This window comes from Neopelma chrysocephalum, unplaced genomic scaffold (genome assembly GCF_003984885.1).
Source record: "Neopelma chrysocephalum unplaced genomic scaffold, ASM398488v2 Primary Assembly neopelma1_23, whole genome shotgun sequence".
Lineage (NCBI taxonomy): Eukaryota > Metazoa > Chordata > Aves > Passeriformes > Pipridae > Neopelma > Neopelma chrysocephalum.
This window is the reverse complement of record NW_020897691.1, coordinates 25,495,887-25,519,136: the sequence shown is the minus strand read 5'-3', so window position 1 is coordinate 25,519,136 and position 23,250 is coordinate 25,495,887. Positions and strand designations below refer to the sequence as shown.

At 37.8% G+C, this 23,250-nt stretch overlaps 2 protein-coding genes and 1 long non-coding RNA gene across 8 annotated transcripts in view; 1 reads left to right on the top strand and 2 right to left on the bottom strand.

Moving 5' to 3' along the window:
- Positions 1-23,250, top strand: part of AKAP7 (A-kinase anchoring protein 7) — an 88,178-nt gene that overhangs the window by 24,539 nt on the left and 40,389 nt on the right. Inside the window, 3 exon segments of the mRNA XM_027690989.1 lie at positions 3,021-3,133; positions 13,866-13,958; positions 13,960-14,011. Coding sequence (XP_027546790.1) covers positions 3,021-3,133; positions 13,866-13,958; positions 13,960-14,011 — 258 coding nt within the window.
- MSH5 (mutS homolog 5) lies at positions 3,253-11,094 on the bottom strand. 6 transcript variants are annotated; one of them, XM_027690969.1, is made up of 3 exons: positions 10,810-11,094; positions 7,416-9,910; positions 3,253-5,356 (listed from the first exon to the last, which is right to left on the bottom strand). In XM_027690969.1, exon 2 carries the CDS (start codon positions 9,852-9,854, stop codon positions 7,419-7,421), a length of 2,436 nt encoding a protein of 811 aa, XP_027546770.1. In that variant the 5' UTR covers positions 9,855-9,910; positions 10,810-11,094; the 3' UTR covers positions 3,253-5,356; positions 7,416-7,418. The 6 variants fall into 6 exon arrangements, with proteins under 6 accessions (XP_027546770.1, XP_027546755.1, XP_027546778.1 ...); XM_027690954.1 differs by lacking the exon at positions 10,810-11,094 and adding an exon at positions 10,667-10,772; XM_027690977.1 differs by lacking the exon at positions 10,810-11,094 and adding an exon at positions 10,667-10,770 and having other exon boundaries at positions 7,416-9,855.
- On the bottom strand, positions 3,253-22,749 carry LOC113971267. The gene is made up of 3 exons (XR_003535492.1): positions 22,739-22,749; positions 6,487-6,496; positions 3,253-4,144 (listed from the first exon to the last, which is right to left on the bottom strand). It is a non-coding gene; the product is annotated as an uncharacterized LOC113971267 (long non-coding RNA).

Sequence of the window (23,250 nt, the reverse complement as noted above, 5' to 3'; positions counted from 1 at the left end):
CACACACACACACACACACACACACACACACACACACACACACACACGTAAATCTGTTAAACTTAAAACTGCAGTCTCTCTCTGAAGTTGTTTTCTCTCCTCTGACCTGGCTTTTCATTATGTTTTTTTCTTGATAAGAATTGCCAGGTAAGAAAGAAAGAAGAATTTGGAAAGATAAATAGAGCAGATATCAAACAAAGTTATTTAGCACAAAAGGAAGATGATCAGGCCACAGGGTTGCTGTTCAGCAGTGTAAAGTGTAGGTGCCCAGCTGTCTCACCCAATGTGCCACACATTCACAGTGCAATATGGTCAATCTGCCCTGTTGAGAACCAGGGGCTTACAGTCCTGTGCTCAGATGCACATTGGCAAACCTCTGGTCTGATACTAAGCTCTTACTGGAGTTAGGACACCCAGAGAGGTGCAAATCTGCACCAGTACAGATCCTGACTGCAGAGTGGGAGATAAGACTGCATGGCATAAGATGTGATGGCAGAAAAAAACTGGAGCTTTTAGAGGGGAAAAAAGACTATCCACAAGACTGAGTCAGAATATCACAGGGCAATGTAAACCTGGTTTTGATAAGACTTCCCCTTTGCTGGAACATCAAAGTCAATAGGTCCCCAAATGATGCAGTTCAGAGAACCAAACACAGGAACCAGAAAATGGCTTTGTTACAGATAATTTTAGTTTTAAATAACTGTAACATTTTATTAACTTTCTAACATCAGAAAATAAGCAGGCTGTTGGACGCATGGAAATACACACACACCATAACTAAATTGACTTATTTGAACTTCCATATCTCATTTTGAAAAAGCAGCAAATGGGTATTTGTATTCTTCTGCTTTGATATGTTAATCCATTATTCAGCAGCATTTGTGTGCACAGCTGCACAGTAGCTTAGTGGGGATTCAGTATAAATTTAGAAATGTTTCCTGCAGACAAAATTCAAAATAATAGAAGTGGGTAGGCTGTACTTGTCTAGAGATATATAGCTATAGCTATAGGTATATAGTTAGTCTATAGCTACAGATACGTAGCTGTATAGATTCAGATACACAGATGTATTTATTTATATAGCAGTTATGCTTGTATATACATACATGAGATGAGAGAGAGAGAGAGAGAGAATATGGGCACAAACTGGAACAGAGGAGGGTTGCTCTGACCATTACAAAACATTTTTTCACTGTGAGGGTGACCAAGCACTGGCACAGGTTGCCCACAGAAGTTGTGAAGTCTCCATCCTTGGAGATATAAAAACCCATCCAGACAGCCTGTTCTAGGTGGCACTGCTTGAGCTGGGAGGTTGGTCCAGACAATCTCAGGAAGTCCCTTCCCACCTCAACCATTGTGTTATTTTCAGCATTCACCACAGTAATAGGATCCCTATTGCCATTGTGTAAAAGTTACGCAGGTTTTAATCAGGTGGTCCTTTCAGCATCCTGTGAGTTAGAATAAGAAGTTGGACTAATTCTTTTTTGTAAAATGCATCAGCATCTTATAGGTGGGAAGTGAAGGCTGAAGGAAAGTTTTCAGGTGGGCCTGTTTAAGAGATGGCATTTGATTCATTGATTTCCTTGGCTTCTTTAGAAATTCCAACTTTTGCATAGACTATGGAGCCTGAGGTTATAAATCATAGGCAACAGAGAAAGAGAAGTGAATTTTGATCTCCAGGTCCCAAGTGAATACTCCGAGCTTCTTCTAGAACTTTTATGTTGCAAAGTAATGCATAAACTTGTAAAATCTCCTCTTAAATGTCATTTCAAAGCAGCTCACTTAAATAAGCGAAAAATTGTAGGAGTAAGGACTCTCGAATGAACATGTAACAAGAGTGTGAACTGGCAGACTTATGCTAGATAGCTTTATATGCCTATATTCTTCCTTGGGCCTTCCCTATTTTTTTTTAAGTCAGCTGTGCTGTTCACTTCCCAGTGTAATGCTGTTTCTGTCAGGTGAGAGAATAAAGCACTGTTGAACTATCAAGCCAAAAAATAATACACTTATATGAAAATACAGTTATGGTATGCTTTTATTAAATTTATGTGATAGGATTATTTTTTCCCGTTTTAATTTCAGTTGATAGTATGAGTCAGCTAGACCTACAACAAGTGAAAAACTGGAAGTTGTATTTGCAAAGAAAAAAATTTTTTTTTCAGTTTTTCTGATTTCAGTAATAGAAATATTCTACTTAACAGTATTATTTTTGTCACATGTTTAATCAATTTTATCTAAACCTGTTTTCAAAATTGTTACAGAAATTTTTCACATGCAGTATTTTAGCTAAAGGCAACATGGAACATAATTCAAGAGTTATACTGAAATTCATTTCCAAGAAATTAAACATTATATTGGGTAGATAAATAGGGAAATAAATAGTAAAGTAGGTCAGTGTTGTAGAGTTGCTTTGGCTTGGACTGTAGACAGATCAAAGTGTACATTAAAAATAGGAAATTAGTTTAGAAGGCAACAGTGAAGCTTAAAAACCCAAATAAAAAATCATCAGCATACCTGATATGTTTTCCAATTCTGGCATGTAAATCCAGGGCCACACTTAGAGCTTTCACTTTCAAATTTCCTTTGGTCTGAGTGGGAGATTACCCAAATACAGAATAGTGTTTTTGAAGAAAGACAATTCTGTCACATATTTAGAGTTTTTGTAAAGTTTCCAGAACTTTAGTGAGAGCGATTCTTGAACAAGGCTAATGTTGAATTCTTATTTTGATAGCAAAAACAGACAGCTCTTTTGGGCCAAAAAAATGGACAGCTTTCTAATTGCTTTTATTTTAGTAAAGCCAAATTTGTGACCTGCATTAACTGCAAATGTAAGACCATTTTCACATGAAATAATATATGTACCTTTGAAGTTAATTAGAAATCTCCCTGCCTTTTAGTACTCATCATCTTGTTTCTTCCATGTGAAGCAACTGTGACTCAAATTACAGTTGAAAGCACATTTTTAAGCGTTCTATTAGGTAATATCTTTGTACCTCTACACTCTTCTCCCCCCCCCTCAGAGACTATGAAGAAGATATTTCAAGAAAAGGGGATCTTGGCAGGAGAAGAAAGAGCTTTTAAACCACATCTGACCTTCATGAAGTTATCAAAATCAATGGAGCTACGTAAGCAGGTGAGCTCACATTTCACGTAGATCAGCAGCAATCTAGAAAGTTTAATTTGGAGATGCACAAAGGTGCTGCTTATGCTGTAGCATCATACTCTCTACTTTGTAACCAGCTGAAGAGGTAAGACTTTAAAAATACTTATTTTATTTAATAAAAATAATGTAGTGCATCTACTATATAAACATTAGTCCTGTACTGTAAGTTACCACTCTTGATATTCTCAGTACATTAATATCACGGTCTGTTTTCTGTTGTGAAATTAGGCAAGACCAAAGGCTAAAAGTACTTGTTAAAAATTACAGAACTCTAATTAGGGTGTAGTTTGTATGCATGCTGTTTGTTTGCAAAGTTTTGTTTCTGTATAGGAGAAAACAAGCAAGTAAACAGTGAAATTTCTATTTGGATTATGCATAATAGGCAGACTGTCAGTTCCCTCTACTGAATATGCTTTGGTGAATTTCAGAGTAGTGAGGAAACCCATCTTCTATATTCTCTCTTGCAGGCAGTTATTTCTTGCCTATTTATTAGCTTTTTTTGGACAAAATACAGAAATACATTAAAGTAGGTTATAACTGTCATAAAAATATATAGAAGTAATACTAGTGGACCTATTTTTTATTGCATACTAATTTAACTGTAATACTGTAATGTATTATCTAACATGAGGTATGTCTCCGTAAATTTTTTTGTTGACATTTTATAGAATATTTTATGTGATCCTTTAACATTGTCTAGGAAAATAATTTTCAGAAAAAATATTTTAAATAGGAATTAAATTACATAATAGTAATATTTTAAGTTGATTTTTTCCTTAATAGTGGGCATTAAAGAAAAATACTTTAAAATTTAATTAGAAATATCTAAAAATGCTGAAGGGGCACATTTTAATTAAGTAGTATTCTGAAATCAGTAGGCAGAAGGCAGTGAGCTTTCAGATACATAAGAAATTTCAAGGGCACACATACTTGCTCTAAAACAGAAGTAAGGACTTATCCACAGGATGCAGGTGGCATATTCTAGATATTAAATTTGTAAGCTCACATAAGCTTTTGCTTGTATTAACAGTTTTTTTAAAAACACTCATTTTAAAAATCCACAGCTCTTCTAGAATATCAGCTGTTCAGTAATTTAACTGTTTGGTTTAAACATCTAAAACAATCAGGGTGGAGTTTTTGCCATTCTGTTTTCTGGTTGTTTTTTGATTGGTTCTTTGTTTCATTTGTATTTATCTACCTTCCATTAAATATTAGCCAGGATGCATACTTTCTGTGTTATGATATTCACTGCTGCTGACAGAACCAGGTCAATGTCATTCCAAACCATCTTCCTTAGCTCTCTATAATGCTAGATAATGCATATGGTATTCTAAAGATATACTGTATAGAAAGATACTATGTATTAAAAATCTGTAAATTTTTCTCTGTCAATTCAGTGTCAGGCATAAGCATTAATCTTTACTATAATTTTTTGTTTCATTGTGTACATGCATTTAGTTAGATAGTTTCATGCCTTTACTGAAAGCAGTAAATACAAATATGAAACATAAAAGGAATGATTATTTTGCAGTACATTTTAATACAATGTCTAGTTGCATTTTGAGATCATACAAGAATATGAAAACCAAGGAAGGGGGAATGAATGAAAATTACATGTGAAAGCATATGAAAGACCAAATAGTAGTAAAGTGGTTCAGTACAGTTCTCAGCTATAGCTTTATAACTATGTTAATTTTTAAATGTAAGTCGCCTTATTTGAAGCAATATTCTTTTAAGTCACCCTCCTCACAATGACATCTAAATTCCACCAAATCTATCTTTTGGGGGAAAAAAAAAATCTTTTTTTTAAACCCTAATATAGCTTCAGCAGTTTGAAATGCGTTTATTCTGAAAAGATTTTAACTTCCCCAGAATTAAAAATATATTTACAAAACAAGGAGTTTGAGAATTCAGAACTAGGAAAAATCTCAAGAAATAAGCTTTTCACTCTGAAGGCACAGCATTAAGCTAAAAATGGTAAATGCAAAAAACTTGGAAACAGGTATTAATAAAGGATAAAAGTGTGAAATAAAGTTCATTAGAAAAGAGCTGTACCCCTCTCAGCTTCTTAGATTAAAGGACTTATCTACCTACTCAGAAGTGGGAGCAACCCATTCTTCATGCTTAGCTAGACATTCCTGAGAGCAGATGCGCCACTGAAAACTTCCCAAAATCAGCATGCTTCTAGCTGTCCTTGTGGAAGGAGATAGAGAGATATAATTTACTTGCACATGTTTAGCTATTTCCAGAATTATTTGAATGATAAGAATCTTGGGTTAGTATCATTATCAGTTCTATGCAAAGAACCTAATGAAACACAATGAAAGAAGTAACTGGAGTTTTGCACTTGAACATAACATTTCTATTTCTGCCTCCCTCACTTGCCTGTTAAGTTGCTGCAGGTCAGTCACAACCTCTCTGTTTTTCATTTGTCCAGACTCCTGTTTATTTCAGGGTGTGCTATGAGGCACACTTCATAAATGCTGTATGATGTTTGGAGGTCCTTTGATATCTAGTGCTGCCAGAACTGCAAATACTGTTAAATAAATTTCATAAGTAGAAGATGACTGACAGCTAAATTGGTCTGTGGCATCTGCTTAATTAGTACAGAGTATATACTTAGCCTAGACAGTGGCTGACAACAAAAAATGCCAAAAATATAATTTATGAATCTTTAGTATGTTATATTATTTTCTATGGTATATTTTTAGAATGCTGTATGTACAGATAGTAAAAGAGAATATATTAGTGAGAAAACACTTGTGAGCATTCTACAAGGCTTGATTCACTGTTACCATTCAACTTGGTAACATCATCGAGATGCTAGATATTATTTTGCAGACAGTATTATTATGATTATCTCCAGTTTCATACAGAGATAACATAAGGTGCTTATTTTGTAGTAGTAATAATAATAGTTTCCTTCATTACCAAGGAGGTAATGAAACAAACACACTGAATGAAACACACTGAAACAAACTCAAAGCAGTGTCTCCAACTTCAAAAATTTTTGATGTGTGCTCACATTCGTCTTTTTGCTATCTTCAGCTAGACATACCTGATAACACATTTAATACTGATAATTATGAAGGGAATTAATTTTTTTCATGTAAATTTTCTCATAGTTTATGTGACATTATTATTTTTGTCTTCTTGAAATCACATATAGCTGTGTGTCTGCTGATGTGTTTATTAGCCATAATATAAGCAGTTAGAGCAAGTTTTGGCAGACAATAAGCTATCTAATGTCTCTTCTGTCTTATTTACATGAGGAATCTCAGGCACTTACCTCGCTGCAGGAAAGGTTATTACTTCAATAGTACTTAGATATGGCTCTTGGGTCATTAATTTGTTAATGTATTTTTCTTGCATATGCATACATTCAATACTGTGTTCAATAAAGATCCTCTGCATGACAAGAGAAGTGAAAGGGAATCCTCCCTTCTGATATTATGCCTCTAACGTTAAGTTTTACTTAATACTTAAAAACAGAATAGAAAATGTGATTTTCTCTCTTACATTCCTAGATTTATAATTTTGATTTTATTTATATCCATGTGGCATAGACACATAGTTGTATCATACAGGACCTTAGAGAAGAGAGTGATTCTCAGGAAAACCAAAGCACTTCTCAGTTCCTGGTGATTCTGACCTCCAGCATTCTTTTTATAATAATTGCTGAGATCTCTGGCATTTTGGACAGAAATGATGGTATAAGAAAAGCCACAGAGCTCATTAAATCCCTCTGTATTTCCATTTATCAGGCTCTTTGTCAGTGGTTTGTATTGTGACAACTGTTACTTGCTGATATGAGAATCTGAGGCGCATACTTATTTGGAATCTTTGATGCTGATCCTAAAATGGCTGAAATAATCACTTTAGCACAATACAAAACAATAAGCATTTTGCTTTCACAGTCTTCTAAGACCAGTAGAAATGTGTTGTGATTTTTCTACAGTATATTTTTTTAATCTGTGGTTCTAACAACAGGGATGAAAAATGCACAAACTGGGTGACCCAAGAGCTGAAAGAGGTTCTTAAATTCTCTTCTTTCCCTCTTTCTACACTCATATGGTACCCCATATTGCAGTACTTGCTTTAAACAAGAAGAAGAAGGAAGGCTTTAACTATAGACAGTTTGTTAAAAGCTAAATGTACTGTGAGGTGTTATGTCAGAGTAAGCATTCTTTAAATTACCAAACTTTCCTACTGAACATAGTGGATAAGATGCAATCTATGCATTTACACATACCTGTTACAGGACTGAAGCTGCAGAAGGTAGCACCTCCTTAGTCATGAACTCTTCCAAGACCACATGGGGATCATCAAGGTCTAGGCAAAGAAACTTTTCTACAACAGACTTGCATTTTTCCATCCGATCTCCTTTTGAAGGATGATCAAGACATTTGATAGGTTTTCCGTTGCGAATCAGTTCTGATATTTCCACTCCTCTTTCAATAATTTTGGCTGGCATTCCTGCTAATGCTGCAATGTTGGCAGCATGACTAACAGTGGACATGCCCTCTTTGATCTGATAGAAAAATATCAACTCATCTCCATCCTGGTGGGTCTCCATGGTCAGATACTCCAGAAGAGGTGTGTCAGGCAGGAGTTCTAGCTGCATTAAACTGTGAAAATTAGTGGAGACAAAGACCTGTGGACACTGTGTTCCTTGTCTGATCCAGTACCTCAGGACAGCAGCCAGAAGGGACAGGCCATCCAGTGTGTTTGTCCCTTTACCAAACTCATCAATAAGTACCAGGGACCTCTCTGTGGCATTGTTTACGGCCTTTGCAACCTGGTTAAGATCAATCATGAAAGTGGAGAGCCCTACAGAAACCGATTCCCTACTGTGGATTCTTGTGTAAATGCCATCAATTACTCCAATCTCTGCCTCCGCTGCAGGGACATAACTGCCAATTAGAGCCATAAATACTATAAGACCTACTTGCTTTAAGTAAACACTCTTTCCAGATGAGTTGGGCCCTGTGATGATCTTAATTCGTCTGGTAGCCTCACCACTGTTCACAGGATTGGCCACAAAAGTCTTTGCACATAGTTCCATGAGTGGATGTCTTCCATCCTTGATGTGGAAGCCGTGGCGGTGAGTGAAGTGAGGTCGGCAGTAGGCGTTCTCCCGGGCCATCGCTGCCAAAGCTAGGAGCACATCTAGGTGTGCAGTGTACTCAATCACGCTGTTAAGTACTTCAGACTTCTCCAAGATCTTTGTCTGCAGCTGGTGCATGATAAGTGTTTCCTGGTCTCTGATCTCACAGTGCAAGTCACCCAGCAGGCTGTCTAGCTCCTTAGTCCGAGCACTTCTGTAGTGCAGTTTATCGTTTGACAAGAACATGAAGTCCAGGCCTTCAATTTCGAAGTTACTCTTTTCCACCATATCTGGTAGCCGTGGAATGGAGAGAAGGAACCCAATCAAAGGAATGTAGATCACACAACAGGAAGGAATATGATCGTCCAAAGTCTCCAGTTCTTTTCGTGCCACTTCTGTAAGGAAGTCTGACAATCCCATCAGCTTTCGTTTCTTCTCATCGATAGTGGCATCCACATTGGGTCTAACAGTGAAGCGGTTCTCTGAGAGGCTGCCTTCAAAGTCTACCACTTTGCTGATTAGATTAGCAATGTAGTGCAGATCATCAGTGAAGACACGTGAAATAGTCTGAAAAAGTTCAATAGTGTTGGGCAGAGAACGACACGTGTCTCTAAGGCACACTGCATTGTATGCTGTTTTATAGAGTGCTTGCCAGTCACTAACTTTTGTGTTGGAAAGAGTCATTCTTTTTAGAATAAGAGGCACATTTTTAATATTCTTGAGGCAGTTTTGAAGAGTGAGGACTGTTTCATGGTTCTGAGCCATCAGGAAGAAGTTGATAACATCTAGCCGTTTGTTCAGCTCTGTCAAGTTCCGGGTAGGTCGTGTGAGCCACAGCCTCAGAAGTTTTTCTCCCCATTTGCATCTGCAGCGGTTTAAAATTCCATATAAGCTGAATCCTTCTTTTAGTCCACTGGACAGCTTGTACACAGAAGGATGGATATCACTTTTAAATATCTGCAGGACACAGTAAGTGTCTTGGTCCATATTCACAGTATCTGACAGCACAAATTTTTTAAAGGCCAAAATAGGAACTGCTGTACTGCTGTCTTCAAGCTCAACTCCAACCCTTCTCCTGTCTAGAAACTTAAGGAGGCCCCCTAAGGCTCGTATCATGAGTGGGCTTTCAAAAGGGATGATTGAGGACAAGTAGAGAATTTTCTCTGTTGCAGTCATATGAGATGGGATAAATGGAAATTGCCTAGATAGGATCCTTTGCTTGCTGACTTCTAGACCAAAATCTACATTAGGAAACAGGACAATTTCTGGTTTTCCAATGTCTTTATCACCAGCAGTAGCTGTTAGGTTGGTCAGGAATTTGGCAATATTCTGGTCCTGTTTTGCACTGGTCACTATGCATTGAGGATTAAGTTCCCCAGTCACTTTTTGCAGTAGCTTGAGGTCTTCATTATCAGGTATTTCAGGCATGAAGTAGACTGAGCAATCTTCTGTATCATAATAAGTAATTGCCAGCTGGCCTGCATACCACAAAACAGACATGTGTGTCTCAGAGCCCTCTTGGTCCTCTTGTTCGGGCCCAAGCAGTGGTAGCAAGGCATGGCTTGTGGCTGATGTGGCACTCATTCTGTTGGAGAGAGATATTTTTATTTACAACTCATCCAAAAGGTCCTGAGAAGTAACTGTAATTGACAAGAGGAGGTTAATGCTCACTCTTCCAACTCTGGAGAAACTAAGAATCTACCAGGCATTAGCAATAAATGTTCAAGTGGAAAGATGCAGCCACCATCTGAAAAGATACAGCTGCCATCTGCTTCCAAGCAAGGTGTAACAGAGCAAACTACCAGCAATGCTGGATTTACAGTTTTTCTTTGTATCCTTTATTTTTTTAAAGTATGTATGTATGCCCAAATACCCATAAATACAGTCATGTACATGGGCATGTATATATCCATGAACAGAATCATCCTCCCTCAGAGGTACACGAGACACACATGTGCTGACCTCAGCTTCTCACAGCAGTGCAGCCCATAACCTGGCCATCATTTCAGGGTCCCAGCCCGGTATTTATGTAGCACCATCACACAGTACCAGTTTCTATACAAGTACATAAGGGATCAGCCATATTAATCCCCTGTCACCACCCCAATTCCAACCCTCTCTCACCTCTTCCCCCTCTACTCACCCTTCTCACCACAGGCGGGCAGCTCGTCTGGGCTGCTGCCTCTCCTTGCATCCCAGAAGTGTTCTCCTGACCCCCTTCCCCTGTCTCTCCCCGCGCTCAGGCTCCCCCTGCCGCCGGGCCCCGTCAGGATGGCCGGACCCGCCCCCGCAGCCGGGCCGCGGCCCCCCATCCCGTCGCCCTGCCATCCCGCCGCCGCCCCGCCGCACACGGCGGGCCTGTCCCGGCAGAGCCCTCCGGGCCCGCGGGAACAGACCTTCAGTTGCACGCGGCCTCCCGGCTGGATGGAAGCACCCCAGCGGCGTGCTGGGTGTGCGGTCTGGTACATGGGACCCGAGGCTGCTTGCGTCTGTGTTAAGGTCCATCACCACTTGAGCCTTCCTGCCCCTGGTCCCACACCTGGTTCCAGCCCCTGGTTCAGACTGCCTGTTGGGAGCAGCCACGGGGACTGGGGTTTCACTGCAGGCTGGGGACAGCAGGCTGCACCCTCGCTGTGTGCACACAGGGGAGGCATACGCAGAGTTAACAGACATGACAGGGCTACCAAAGGCTGTGTTGCTGGTGCGCTGCCAGGCCTGCAGGAGGTCCTCATGCCGTGCCTCTCCAGGCCCACATTACACAGCCATGTCCCTTTACAGGCATCATCCATCCATTACAGTTCTTCCTTTAAGAGGCAGGTGTCTTCCTCCTACCCTCCCAACACCAAATGCTTCAAAATGGCCTCTCAAGTACTCTTGTTTCTCACCCCCCTCATTATGGTTTATCTCTATAATCAGCATCTATACTATTCCCATGTGGTAACAACTTTTCTCTTTCATCTCTACTGCTCCAGACCCTTTCAGTTAAGAAATGAGCCATGCCCTTCCCATGCACCTGCTTTGTTTCATCCTTTCACATCACACAGGCAGCACTCTAGCAATTGCTCCAGTTACTAAAAATATCATAGTTTTACCACGGCTGGTTTTCCAAATACCTTTGAGTAGTGCATCACAAGCACAACTCAATTCCTGAGCATGCAGCATTTGATTCATACCTTACCAATCTGCCTTTGACAAGCAACATCCCTGCCTCTTTTAAATGTTATTTTTCTATTGGAGCATGAAGTTGTGATTTTTATCTTTTCCTCATTTCATTCCAGAAGTACTCAAGGCTTCATATTTTGACAAGTGTTCTCCTGGCTGAAAAGGTCCTTTTTTATTACTAATTGATATCTGACTGTTTTTCAAAGAACTGTCAGCCAAAAAGCAAGGAATGATGATTTAATTTCAAAATAACTTTAGTACATAAGGACTAATCTAGCCATAGAAATCAAATTTCAAATAGTGATAGTGAGGATGGAATGAATGTAGTCTTCCAAGGAGATTGTGTTCCCGAAATGAAAAACATCCACCACTAGATGTCCTAATTTCAGAGATTAAGGAAATAGACATTTCTGACGTTCACTAAAGTAAAATTATGGGGACCAAAAGTCTCTAAATTAGACTTTAGAGAACCAGATGTGCGGGTACTTATGGAAGCAAAGTGCTTCTGAAGCCAATAATTTTGTGCCTAAGTAAAAGGTCAGTAGACATACCAACTCTAAGCCTATCTTGCATATGTGTAACTTTAAATGAAGCACCACAAGAAATGCATGAATGTAATGCTCAGATGAATGCATACAGTGTAATGGTATAGTGAGGAAGGAGACAGTATATGCTCCTTTCAGGGTGTCTGATGAGGAGGGACCTTTTCAGTGCAGAAGGGGATAATAAGAAAAGAAGGAGGCCCTAAGAAACACATACAGAGACCCAAACCTGACCAACGAATGATAAGGGAAGTAGTAACAAGAGCCAAAGCTGGTCAGCCCCACAGACTAATAAAGACGTGGAGTGTGGGGATGTTCATTGCAGTAGGATTGAGGACCTTGTCAAATGAGATGGTAAGAGAAAGGAGGCTAACAGAAGCAAAATATGCAGAGATACAAACCTGTTAAACTTAACACACAAATCCAAGAAACAAACCTTGTCAGTCATAGTAACTGAGGGCCTGTCAAGAAACTACAGGCAAACTGGGACTTTGCAGCTCTTGGGAATGTAAAGCTGAGGGTCTGAGATGTTGGGAGGGGGGCTTGGTTGCACTGTGCAAATGAATGGGGGATGTGGGAGCTGCAAGGGAAGAACAAAAGAGGAGCGGACAGAATTGGCTATAAAAGGGGCCAGTCTGTTTAAAATAAGGCTGGTGGGCATGCTTGTCTGATGAGCTGAGCAGCTGACTGCTAGAGGCAAATATCTGTATCCTCCCCACACTGTGTGTGTGAGGAGCTGTCCTCAAGCTGGACCAGACAGCAAGTGGGGGACCTGTGGGGTCAGTAAGAGGCCTGCAATTTGAGCAGGGGTACCAGGTGGACAGAGGGCCCGTGGTCGTACTTTGGGGATGCACAAATGTGCATGTGAGCATGGAGAGGGCCATGTGCGTGCCTACACTGCTGACCTGTCTCTGCCAGGGGCTACCTGCACCTGTGTCTCCTGTGAGCCCTGTATGTGGGTGCTGTTGAGGGCAGTGGCATCCCATGTAGCCAGCCATGTCTGTGTCCTTTGAGCATGTGTGCGTATCTCTTGAGAGGTGAAAGCAGCAGTTACATCCATCAAGACTCTGGGCCTCCGGGGCACTGGACTGGGCTCCAGCAGCCAGGCAATAGGGAGCCCTGGGCTGGAGATACTGGAGGTAGCATCACTACTAACAATCCCATAGCATATAGTAATGATACCTAAATAGCAAACAATATTATTGTGAGGTAGATTGAAGGAGAAAATAGCAAATTTCTACAGAAATCATATATTTTAATTGAAGATGCAAAGGAATTCGCACTCCTAAACTCTTAAAATAACTACTGAAATTATGTTTTCTGAAAAGAGCCTAATAGAAAATTTAATATGTTATACTTCATATATGCAAAACTGCATGATTCCAATATTATAAATTATGGTAAGTTTTTAGATTTATTGAGTTAAAAAAGTCTAGTGCTGGTAAAATACAACCAGATTCTCCTGTGTGGTGATTTTAAAGACTCAGAAAGCTGCCCTTGACATACATTTGAGATGCTTCCTTGTAGTAGCATGCCCAGTGATGACAGCAAAAATAATTCCCAGTGACATGTTCCATGAACACTGTTGCAAACCGTTGGAAATTAAAGCGGTTGTAGCATTGTGTATGTCTGTTTGTTTCCTACAGGACTGAAGAAGAAGTGGTAGAAAGGAGGAATAATGACACTTATTTCATTGTGTAAGTTCTGCAACAGACAGTGCTTACCTGAAACAGGCGATTGGGCACATTATTGTGTCTGTATTCTTTTTGCATCTTGAAGTAGTTTTCCATCCTAACTATAATTCTGATTAAAATGAAAACTATAAGAATCAACTATGAAATTTCAGCCTTCTAGTAGAATGCCTAATTGAATTTTATGTTGCTTTTTAAAGGTGAAAAAAATTGACTCCAACCTGTATGAAGATTTCAAAAGCCATTATTTTGGAGATGAAATCTTGCACCGCTTTGATCTTTGCTCCATGTTGAAAAAAAAAGCAACCAAATGGTTACTACTACTGTGAGTCCTCTATTGTTTTTGGTAAGTACATCTTCATTTTTGTCTTATCAATTGTGTCTCTGAGTTATATGCATGAAAAACCTTTATTTTTTGGAGTGTACATTAGGCGATTCCTGTAATTTCCATGGAGTCTGACAGAAATCTGTCCCTCAGCCCTGGCTCTGCAGGAACTCTGTGCAGTGGTTTTTGCTGACAGCTAAAGTTTATGTTCAGTTATCCATCCCCAGAATCCCATTCCATTTCTCATCCTAAAATGAGTGTTTAAGATTAGTGAGGTGTATCACTCTCCAGAGCTGCTCATCTCTCTGTTGACTTTAAAGATGAGTTGTGTGACTAAGTCAGATTAGACACGGTAACTATAGATGATTAAAGCTAAGTGAAATGTCTGGTTTGGCAGAGATGTGACCTTACTTGGCCTATATTTGTATACAGAGAAAATTTCAGTGTTACCACAGATTTGGTAATAACTCTGAGACTTTAAATATTGTACATTTAAACATTGTAACACCTTGCTAGATTATTACAATGCTAGAAATCACAGTTGTGTTCTCCTACTTTATCTGAACAGAAATACCACTGTTAAAAGTTAGTGCTGCTTCCAGTACTGTGTGTAGGGCTTTGGTGATGGTTTGGTTTCTCCCCTGTGGTACCTTCATTCCTTGTGTTGCAGCATTGCTCGTGGAAATGCTTACTGGTTTGGAGGATTGTTTTGAGGACTTGTAATTAAATACTGGCACAATACTTCAAACATGTCAGGTGCCTCACAAATGCTAATTTACTGTCAATGTTTTTGTTTGCACTTAGGGTCATCTTTATTTAGCTTAAGTAGACTGTTAAAAAACAAATCAAAAGAAGTACAGCAGAAAAATGTGTAGGATGTGACAAAACTATTGCAAAATCCAGATCAGTCAAAATCAAAGTGAGATATTTTTAAACATATATATCTATCTTATTTATTACCTTGTGTTACGCATGTCTCATAGTTATGTTTATATTTGTATATATAACTATATATATATAATGTTGTCTGTACATGTTTGTAGATTTAAATATTATCTATGTGCGTCCAAATGCTTAAGAGAAAGAGAAATTATAAGAGCATTTAACATGGTATAAAATTTTTATTTGGATGAAATGGAGGCTCTGTTATTCACAGAGTATATATGTTATACCTCAGAGTATTTTAGAATATGTATCTGATTAAGGAATTTGTTAAATAATCATTACAAAAAAAAAAGGCTTTTTAGTAGTACAGTTGGTAAATATTGACAATGTTATTTCCCAAACATTTGTTTAAATCTCTCTTCTTGAACTTGTTCTGTTACTGACATCTCAGAATGCTAAAATAGGACAGTCTTTCAGAAGTCTTTTGAATGTGAGTCCCATTAAATGGTTTATACCATCAGTCAATCAACTAGTATTCAAAGCAAGAGTCACATGTTTGTTTGACTTTGACTCAATCCTGGTATGACAGTGTGTAAAGAATTTATGTGTCATTTTCACAGTCCGAACAGAACTCTCCTTTGAATTATTTTTACATGAGCACTACATCTGGCTTTCTCCTAGGCATAGTATTTGAATGGATGTTCTTCATTGATATCAGAGTAAGAAAGTGCAGTATTATTATCCCCATTTTTTCATGGACTTAGATGCATCTTGGTGAAATACATGCATTTAATTTTTTGGTTTTGTACATGTTAATATATATTTATTTAAAGCAAACAGATGAAGGAAAACAGCGTTATTGAAACAGAGTTTAAATGACTTGTTTTTTCATTTCAAAGAAGAAGAAGATAAAATTTTAATGAATTTTGAAAAATAAATTTTAAAATGTTTTAAAATGTGATCTGAATAGAGTTTTTTAGTAACTTTAGCTAGGACATAAAAATAAATACAGGAGGGAGTTAATGCAGTTCTATTAATACATTAGAAATAGTGAAATTTGAAAATTACTTAATATAGACAAAACACTCTATCCTGGTCTAGTTCTTTCTACATGTACATGCACTCAAGCAATTATCTTCTTTCCTTGAAGTGCACAGAAAATACAGAAACAGAATTGACTGCTTTTTATCTAGAGTTTGGTCAGACTTGAGTGTTATTCATCTAATAAGATGAAAAGATCTAAAATGGGGTTAGAATTAATGTTGAAAATCCATACACAACAAAGACTTGCATATTACCATGCCCTGGCAGACAGGAGGGCCAACCATGTCTGGGGGGGCATCAGGCAAAGCATTGCCAGCTGGTTGAGGGAGGTGATTGTCCCACTCTGCTCTACACTGGTGTGGCCTCACCTTAAATATTGTGTGCAGTTTTGGGCACCGCCATATAAGAAAGATACTAAGCTGTTAGAGAGTGTCCAAAACAGAACAGTGAGGATGGTGAAGGGTCTGGAGGGGAAGCCATATGAGGAGCAGCTGAGGTCACTTGGTCTGTTCAGCCTGGAGGAGACTGAGGGGAGACCTCATTGCAGTCTACAGTGTAATGAGGAGAAGCAGAGGGGCAGGTACTGATCTCTTCACTCTGTAGGCAGTATGAAGTTGTGTCAGGTAAAGTTTAGTTTGGATATTAGAAAAACTTTTTTCAGCCAGAGGGCTTTTGAGCACTGGAACAGGCTCCTGGAACAGGGAAGTGGTTACAGCACCAAGCCTGTTCAAGAAGTATTTGAAAAACACTCTCAGGCACATGGTGAGATTCTTGGGATGTCCTGCGTAGGGCCAGGAGTTGGACTTGATGATCCTGATGGGTCCCTTCCAACTCAACATATTCTATGATTATCTGGCTAATAAGTACCACAGCACATATCAGCTGCACATTTTAAAAGCGTATTTAAAAATATGGGAACCAAAAGAGATCGATATGAATAAAGGCACAAGTAAAACACCCGAACTGCATCAATATACACAGCAGGTAATCAGGCTTTTACAGTATGTTACGTAGCAGCATCCACTATCTCCAGCAGAGCCTACATCTGAACCAGAAGTTTTCTCTACATCTGTGTGCTAGCCCCACAGAGTATGTATTCAGGAGTTAAGAATTGATGTGACAGTAAGGGTAATGTTGAAGCTTCACACTCGAAGTACAGTTCAGTTTACTGTGTAAAGCAAACAAAACAGCAAGCCAACAGTGTCCTTCTCCAGACTACCTACCTCATGGCAGTTGTTGTATGTCACCTCAAATCCCAAAGAAGACCACCGAATGCTGGAATGAGTTGAGCTTCTCAATATATACTCCTTCACCTGAATAATAGGTCAGTTCTTGATATCATGGTAAAGATGTTCAATAGACCCTCTGACCGTCAAAGGGAGCATTACATAAATCTTCTTATGTCAAATATGCCTTTAGCATTAAGTATCTCACTTAAATATTTTCAGAATCCATTAATGAAGATTTTTGTAGACTTGTTTCAAAGAAAATTTGTTTATAGTAATATAATGTAAAATGAGATTGTATACACATTAAAGAAAGTTGTCACATGCCAAGCTGTTTTCTGTGATGTTTCTCCTGGGTGGCTTGTTAGAAGACTTCCCCTATGCTATCTCTGAGGTAGAAGAACTTAAAGAAGTCTGTTCCTTGGTGGAAACCACCCAGCATGTACTCTTACTTTCTGCACAGTCAGAATTCATATACCTGGAATGTGGCCCAAGCTGCAGGTTAAAATACTATTGCAAGCCCCCTTAATCCTTGCAATCTAGCAGTAGCAATATGGAAAATGACATATCAGACTACAAACATCTATTTTATCTGGATAAAAGCATAATAGTGAGGTAAAAGGTAATACTTCTTGCTGCTCAAATAATACCTCAGACAAATGCCTTTTTAAGTTGCAGAACATTAAGAGGTCAATTTGCTTTTCAGTGGAACTTTGTACAAGTTTGGTGTCTAGTCTGACCTTGTCACCAGGTTACTCTGCAGTCTCTCTAAGATGGGAGACACCTGCAGGTCATTCTTCCCATCCTAAAATGTGTGTCTAAGACAATCAGGATCTAAAAAATGTGTATGATAGGCAAATGTGAGTCTAAGATACACTGCTTGAACAGTTGTTAATATTGTTAATTAGCTTTCTTGCTAATTATATTTATATGAAGATAAAATTTTCAACTAAATAGCAAAAAGATACATTATATTTGCAATCTTTAAGTGTCTGAGGGAGATCAATAACTTTGTGAACAGAACATGTTACAAAAAAAAGTAATTCTTGCAATTGCTGGTGTTAGGCTATTTGAAACATTTAAGTAACGTTTTAGTTTAATAAACTTAATTAGGATTTTGTGGTGCCGTTTATGCTTCCACATTACGTTTTACAATGTTAGTCAGGCAGCTGCTCAACACCCATGTCTCAAAGAAAGAACAAGATGCTTCTTGTGGTACCTTGTATATGAACTCTACAGACTGAAGATAAGTTTGTCAGCAATAGGTTTGGAAATACCCCCAGGAAAGAAAGAATTACGGAAGAAAGAATTACGGAAGAAAGAATTACAGAAGAAAGAAGAACAGGAGAAGAGACTCATCTGCACATGAAACAGAAAATAGATAATGTTACTCTATGAACCCTAAATAATACTGAGAAGAAACAGAAGACTGAAAATAAAAGAATTGGAAGCCAACTGATAGTTGGATAGATTGTCAACATCCCTCAGTTTGCTCTTTATAAAAATGCACTTACAGTGTCAAGCAAAAAATACAGTAGTATTTCACCTTCATCATCAAGGAAGAAGAGGGTTCAAATACAGAATGCAATATGAAGTTTTCCCAGTTTGTCTGAAATCTTTTTGAATTGGACACTAGCTTAACTGAAAAAAAGACTGGCATTTGTCTCCTTTAGGTGCTCTCCTGCTTCTCTGTCTTCAGATGGTTTGACTTAAATGTGATTGATTTTATTCGTATAGCAATTGAACATTTTCTCACATTGGAAACAGCAAAAGCAACCAATAGTTATCCTGTTTTAATTGTCCAGATTCTACATCCTGCAAAATTACACATACTGTGTGTTGGTTTCTTTTTACCTTCATTCTTTAATTGTATGAAATGAATCACTTCTTCTAAAATAATGAATTGTTCTTTGATTTTACCTGTTATGTGCCCTTCTTTTTCTGTAATTTCAAAATACCTGTAGGTCTGTTTCTTTCACTTTTTAATAGTCTATTTGTAGCCTAACTTCTACTTTCTCCACTCTATTAGGTTGTGAATAACTGTTTTTGAGTTTGTTGCATATCTGTGGCACTCCTAAATTTTAATTAATAGCAGTCATATTGCTTCTGGATAAAAATGTTCTGGGCAGTTTCCCAGGGGCTATTTCTTAACGTTTGCAATTAGTAATTAATTCACTGTTTGTGTTGAGTTTATCCAGAACTCCTTCAATTTTGCGCATGCAGTATGCTTAGTAAGTCTTTGCCCACATAAAAAGCAACAGGTATTGTGTGCTAATCAGAGAAGTCTTTCCCTAAAGCACTATTTCTCAACAGAGTCATATGGTAGAATATTGACTTATAAAAATGGTTCTTTTAAACATGGCAGAGAAAAACTCACATTTAGTTATTTATCTAGAAACCATGCTCTTTATGGGCAGTGACTAGAAAGCAGTGATCTGTGATTTCTTACACACATAAAATATTTTTCGATTCTTTAATGAGAATATAATAGCAATATATTTCATCTGTGTATTGCTACATTGGGCAGTTGCTTCTGTATTTGGTAATTTTCTGCTGCTGAAACACTGACTATTAGTATAGCATTTTTCATAATTAGACAGCATTTTATATTAATAATTATTTCATAATATCAGTTGTAACTTAAAAGCTCTATGGATTCGTACTGTTGTGGAAAAGGAGAAGAGGCTGATTGAGAGGGAAGTAACCAATATGGTTTGAAAGTGAGAATTTTAATTTCAGAATAATATTTCATTGTTCTGACGCAAATTCTAATGTTTGAGCTTTAATGTTGGCAATTGTGTGACAAACTCTTCATTAGAAAGTGACAGGGAGCTTCAAAGACAAGAACATGATGTTTAGAATTCAATCATTCATCTTCTAATACTGAAAGTAAGTAAAAAACCTTTTCATCACTTTCTGTGATTAGAGATTTATTTATTGGATTTGATTATGAAATTTGCTTTGTTGTACAGCGTAATTTTTGCTATTCTCTTTGTAAAATACCAAAATGTAATTCTGTTCGAAAGACTATTTTCCTTTTGTTTATCAACAAAAAAGTGTTTGAACTGACGTAAAAATGTAATTGTTGGGGGAAAGAGCTTGTTTTGAGTAATACCACAACTTGCATTTCTCTTTCACAACAGTAGTCAGCAATGAATAGAAACAGGTGTTTCTAGGATAGAAGCAGTGTTTTTCTTCTTTTAGACTACATAATATATTTTTGAATCCTCTAGTGTTTGTAAAAGTAGGTTTTTTTCAGTGGAAATAATTTCAAGATAAAATATGACAGGTTTTAAAGACACATTGTTAATGTGGCTTACAGTGTCATTTCGTGTTTCCTAGAAAGCCACAATGCGCTGTTTCTTATGGAAACAGTAGAATGTAAGAGCAAGATTACATCAACCACAAGCTGAAACATGACATTATTGTCTGAACAGTAGCCTGCCAAATTACTTGGTTTTAATCTATTCTTAAACACAACAGAAAGGGTCATCACAGTGCCTGCTGAATACATAGTATACAATCTTCTATTTTTCAAATGAAGATCAAACATTTAAGATCTGAATTGGCATTTAATGACAGGAGAGAGAACTGAACATCTTTTCTGTTTATAGGAGAGTTAGGTAGATCTATTGGGTATGAAAGGTTGGAGGTTTTACTCATGCAGTATAGAGAACTTTCTGGGAGGGTGACATACAACTCATAAACAGGTTGCTATATTACGTACATGAAGAATTTTAATTTTTTCTTAATGAAGTATGTCTGAGTCTGCATGTGAGTCCTTATTTGTCAGCCATCCAGCTGGAGAATGTCCAGCATTGTGCTTAATCCCCCTGTCCCACATCTTGAGCACTTACCAGAGGATGTGGGTGAATGCAGAAGGGGGCCAAACCTTGCCATTTACAGCCAGTAATAAATGGCTGAGCAATGCATAAGAATTAATGTGGGTTTTTTACACTGCCTTTCATGCTAGTGACAATTCCTCATCTGTTCCATTGCAAGATTAGATGTGTTAACCACCCATGGCATAAACTGTCTGTTATTACTTTAGTGGTTTAATGTACCTCACTTGCCTGTGCTGTGGAACTGACAAGGGGTACTTGGAATCACGTAGAGATGACAATGCTAAATGCAGCTGTTCTTCCTGCTTCTCAGGTGTTGGCTATTAGGTTGATGCTATAGTGTTTAGCTATGTTCTAATTTCTGCACCAGCATCAGTACCTTAGGAGGCTTACATGACCAAAGCATTCATATTCACACTTACTGGACATACTTACAGACATCTGAAGTGAGGCTTCCAATTTTTTAAGTTTCTCTAAACTTGTCCACCCTGTATTTTCGGAGGCAAGAGTGGAATCACACTGCTTGCATTCTGAGCAGATATCTGGGTGTATGTGGTGGTCAAAGTGCTGAGTTTGACACCACAGACTTCTCTTCACCTGGATTTAGATTAGCTAGAGTACAGGAAGAGTGAGCTCTTCTTGTTTTCTCTAGACTGCATGGTTTTACTTTAGGTAAATAGTTTGATTTCTGAAGTCCCAAGACACTACAGTTGACCCTTTCACACATACTTTTAAAAGCCTCTGCTATTACTTTATGCTTTGCAAAGAACAGATTTGTCTTAAAGAATTCTGAGTAGCCATCCACAGCCTATAGATTACAGCAGAAAGTAATTGCTGACTGAAGACTGTTTAAAAAAACCTTTTACCTTTTAAAAAATTTATTTAGAGAAGCAGTGAAAATGTCACAATTTCATTTTAATACCTAGGCACTGTTTCCATAGCTTGTTTATCTTTTTTTAATGTTTAGGGCGTTTTGAATCAAAAACCCTGGATACTGAACTTTATTGCTTTAATCAAGAGAACAAAAGCTTTTCTTATACATAAAACTGTTCCTAATTAAATACTTTAAGAAAGTGGGTCAAGCTGAACAGGAACAAAGCACTCTCTTATCCCAAAATAAGAGCGTTCACATATGGAATTATTCAGAAACAGCTCTTAGTACTTTAAAATTCCCAGGCAGTGTTAATCTGTCTTATCTTTCAAATGCAGGCAAGCTCTATAGTTTTCTTTCCCTATTCCTTTCGTATTGCAAACACAAAACACATTAGATGTTAAAAATTTGCATCAGTTGATTAGATTGTGATACCACCTTTGGCAGAAGAGGAGATTTGTTAGTGTATCTTTAATATTAAAAATGTTATTTTCACATGAAAACAAGTAAAAGCAATCATTATTTTACATGGAAAATATACCTGCTTATGGATGTACTCTTTTAGAAGATTGTGTTGAATTCTTGGTGATCTTTATTATTGGTAAATTCTGCTTTCTATACATTGAAATTTTCTTTCCTGATACATACAATACCTTAAATAACACACCATCCACAATTCAGATTAGCTGTTACGTCATTTGCTTCTTCCATTTGTCTTGCAGTTATCTAGTCAGAGCTTCTCATATTTTTTTTCCAGAAATACAGAGAATATCTGGTTTATCTTTCTTCATAATTCATTACCTGGATTGGTTTGAATGTACTTAGTGGTTATTTATATTCTTGGGGACAGCTTTTCTTAATTTCTAAAAGCACAAAACACATGAAGGCATACTGTTTCTCCAAATGGAGTTTTCAATGTTATAGTACAACTCTTTCTATACAGGCATAAAATCCCGTGCATTTCAGAGTAAGCCTAAATCTGTAATTTGAAATACACGTGTGTAAATCATAATGCCTTAGTTATTTTAGAACTATTGCACATATGTTCCTGATAAAGAGTCATCTGTATTTTTACTTCTTCTCTTTATCATGGGGCCTTTAAATGACCAGTTTTCACAATGATGCTGTATTTATTCAGGTGCTTATGAGGAACAAGGGCTAAGAGGTTTTAGAAATTTAGTTCTTTCTGATTTATTATTTGTGCTTTCAATTTTAAACTCTCCAAACACCTTCAGTCCTTTTCTTCTTTCTTGGTTTGGTAGTTACAGGGCCAGTGGTGGTGGGGCTTACCTAATGAGATTCTAAGGAAAAGAAAATTATTTTGGGAGAATATTGCTCTGTGCTAGAATAGATTTAAAGGTAAGAACTGTACAGTAGAGTGCACTAGTTGAG

What these genes read in the sequence shown, in the direction of transcription:
- MSH5 (XM_027690969.1), bottom strand. Translation starts at nt 9,854, where the DNA reads ATGAGTGCCACATCAGCCACAAGCCATGCCTTGCTACCACTGCTTGGG.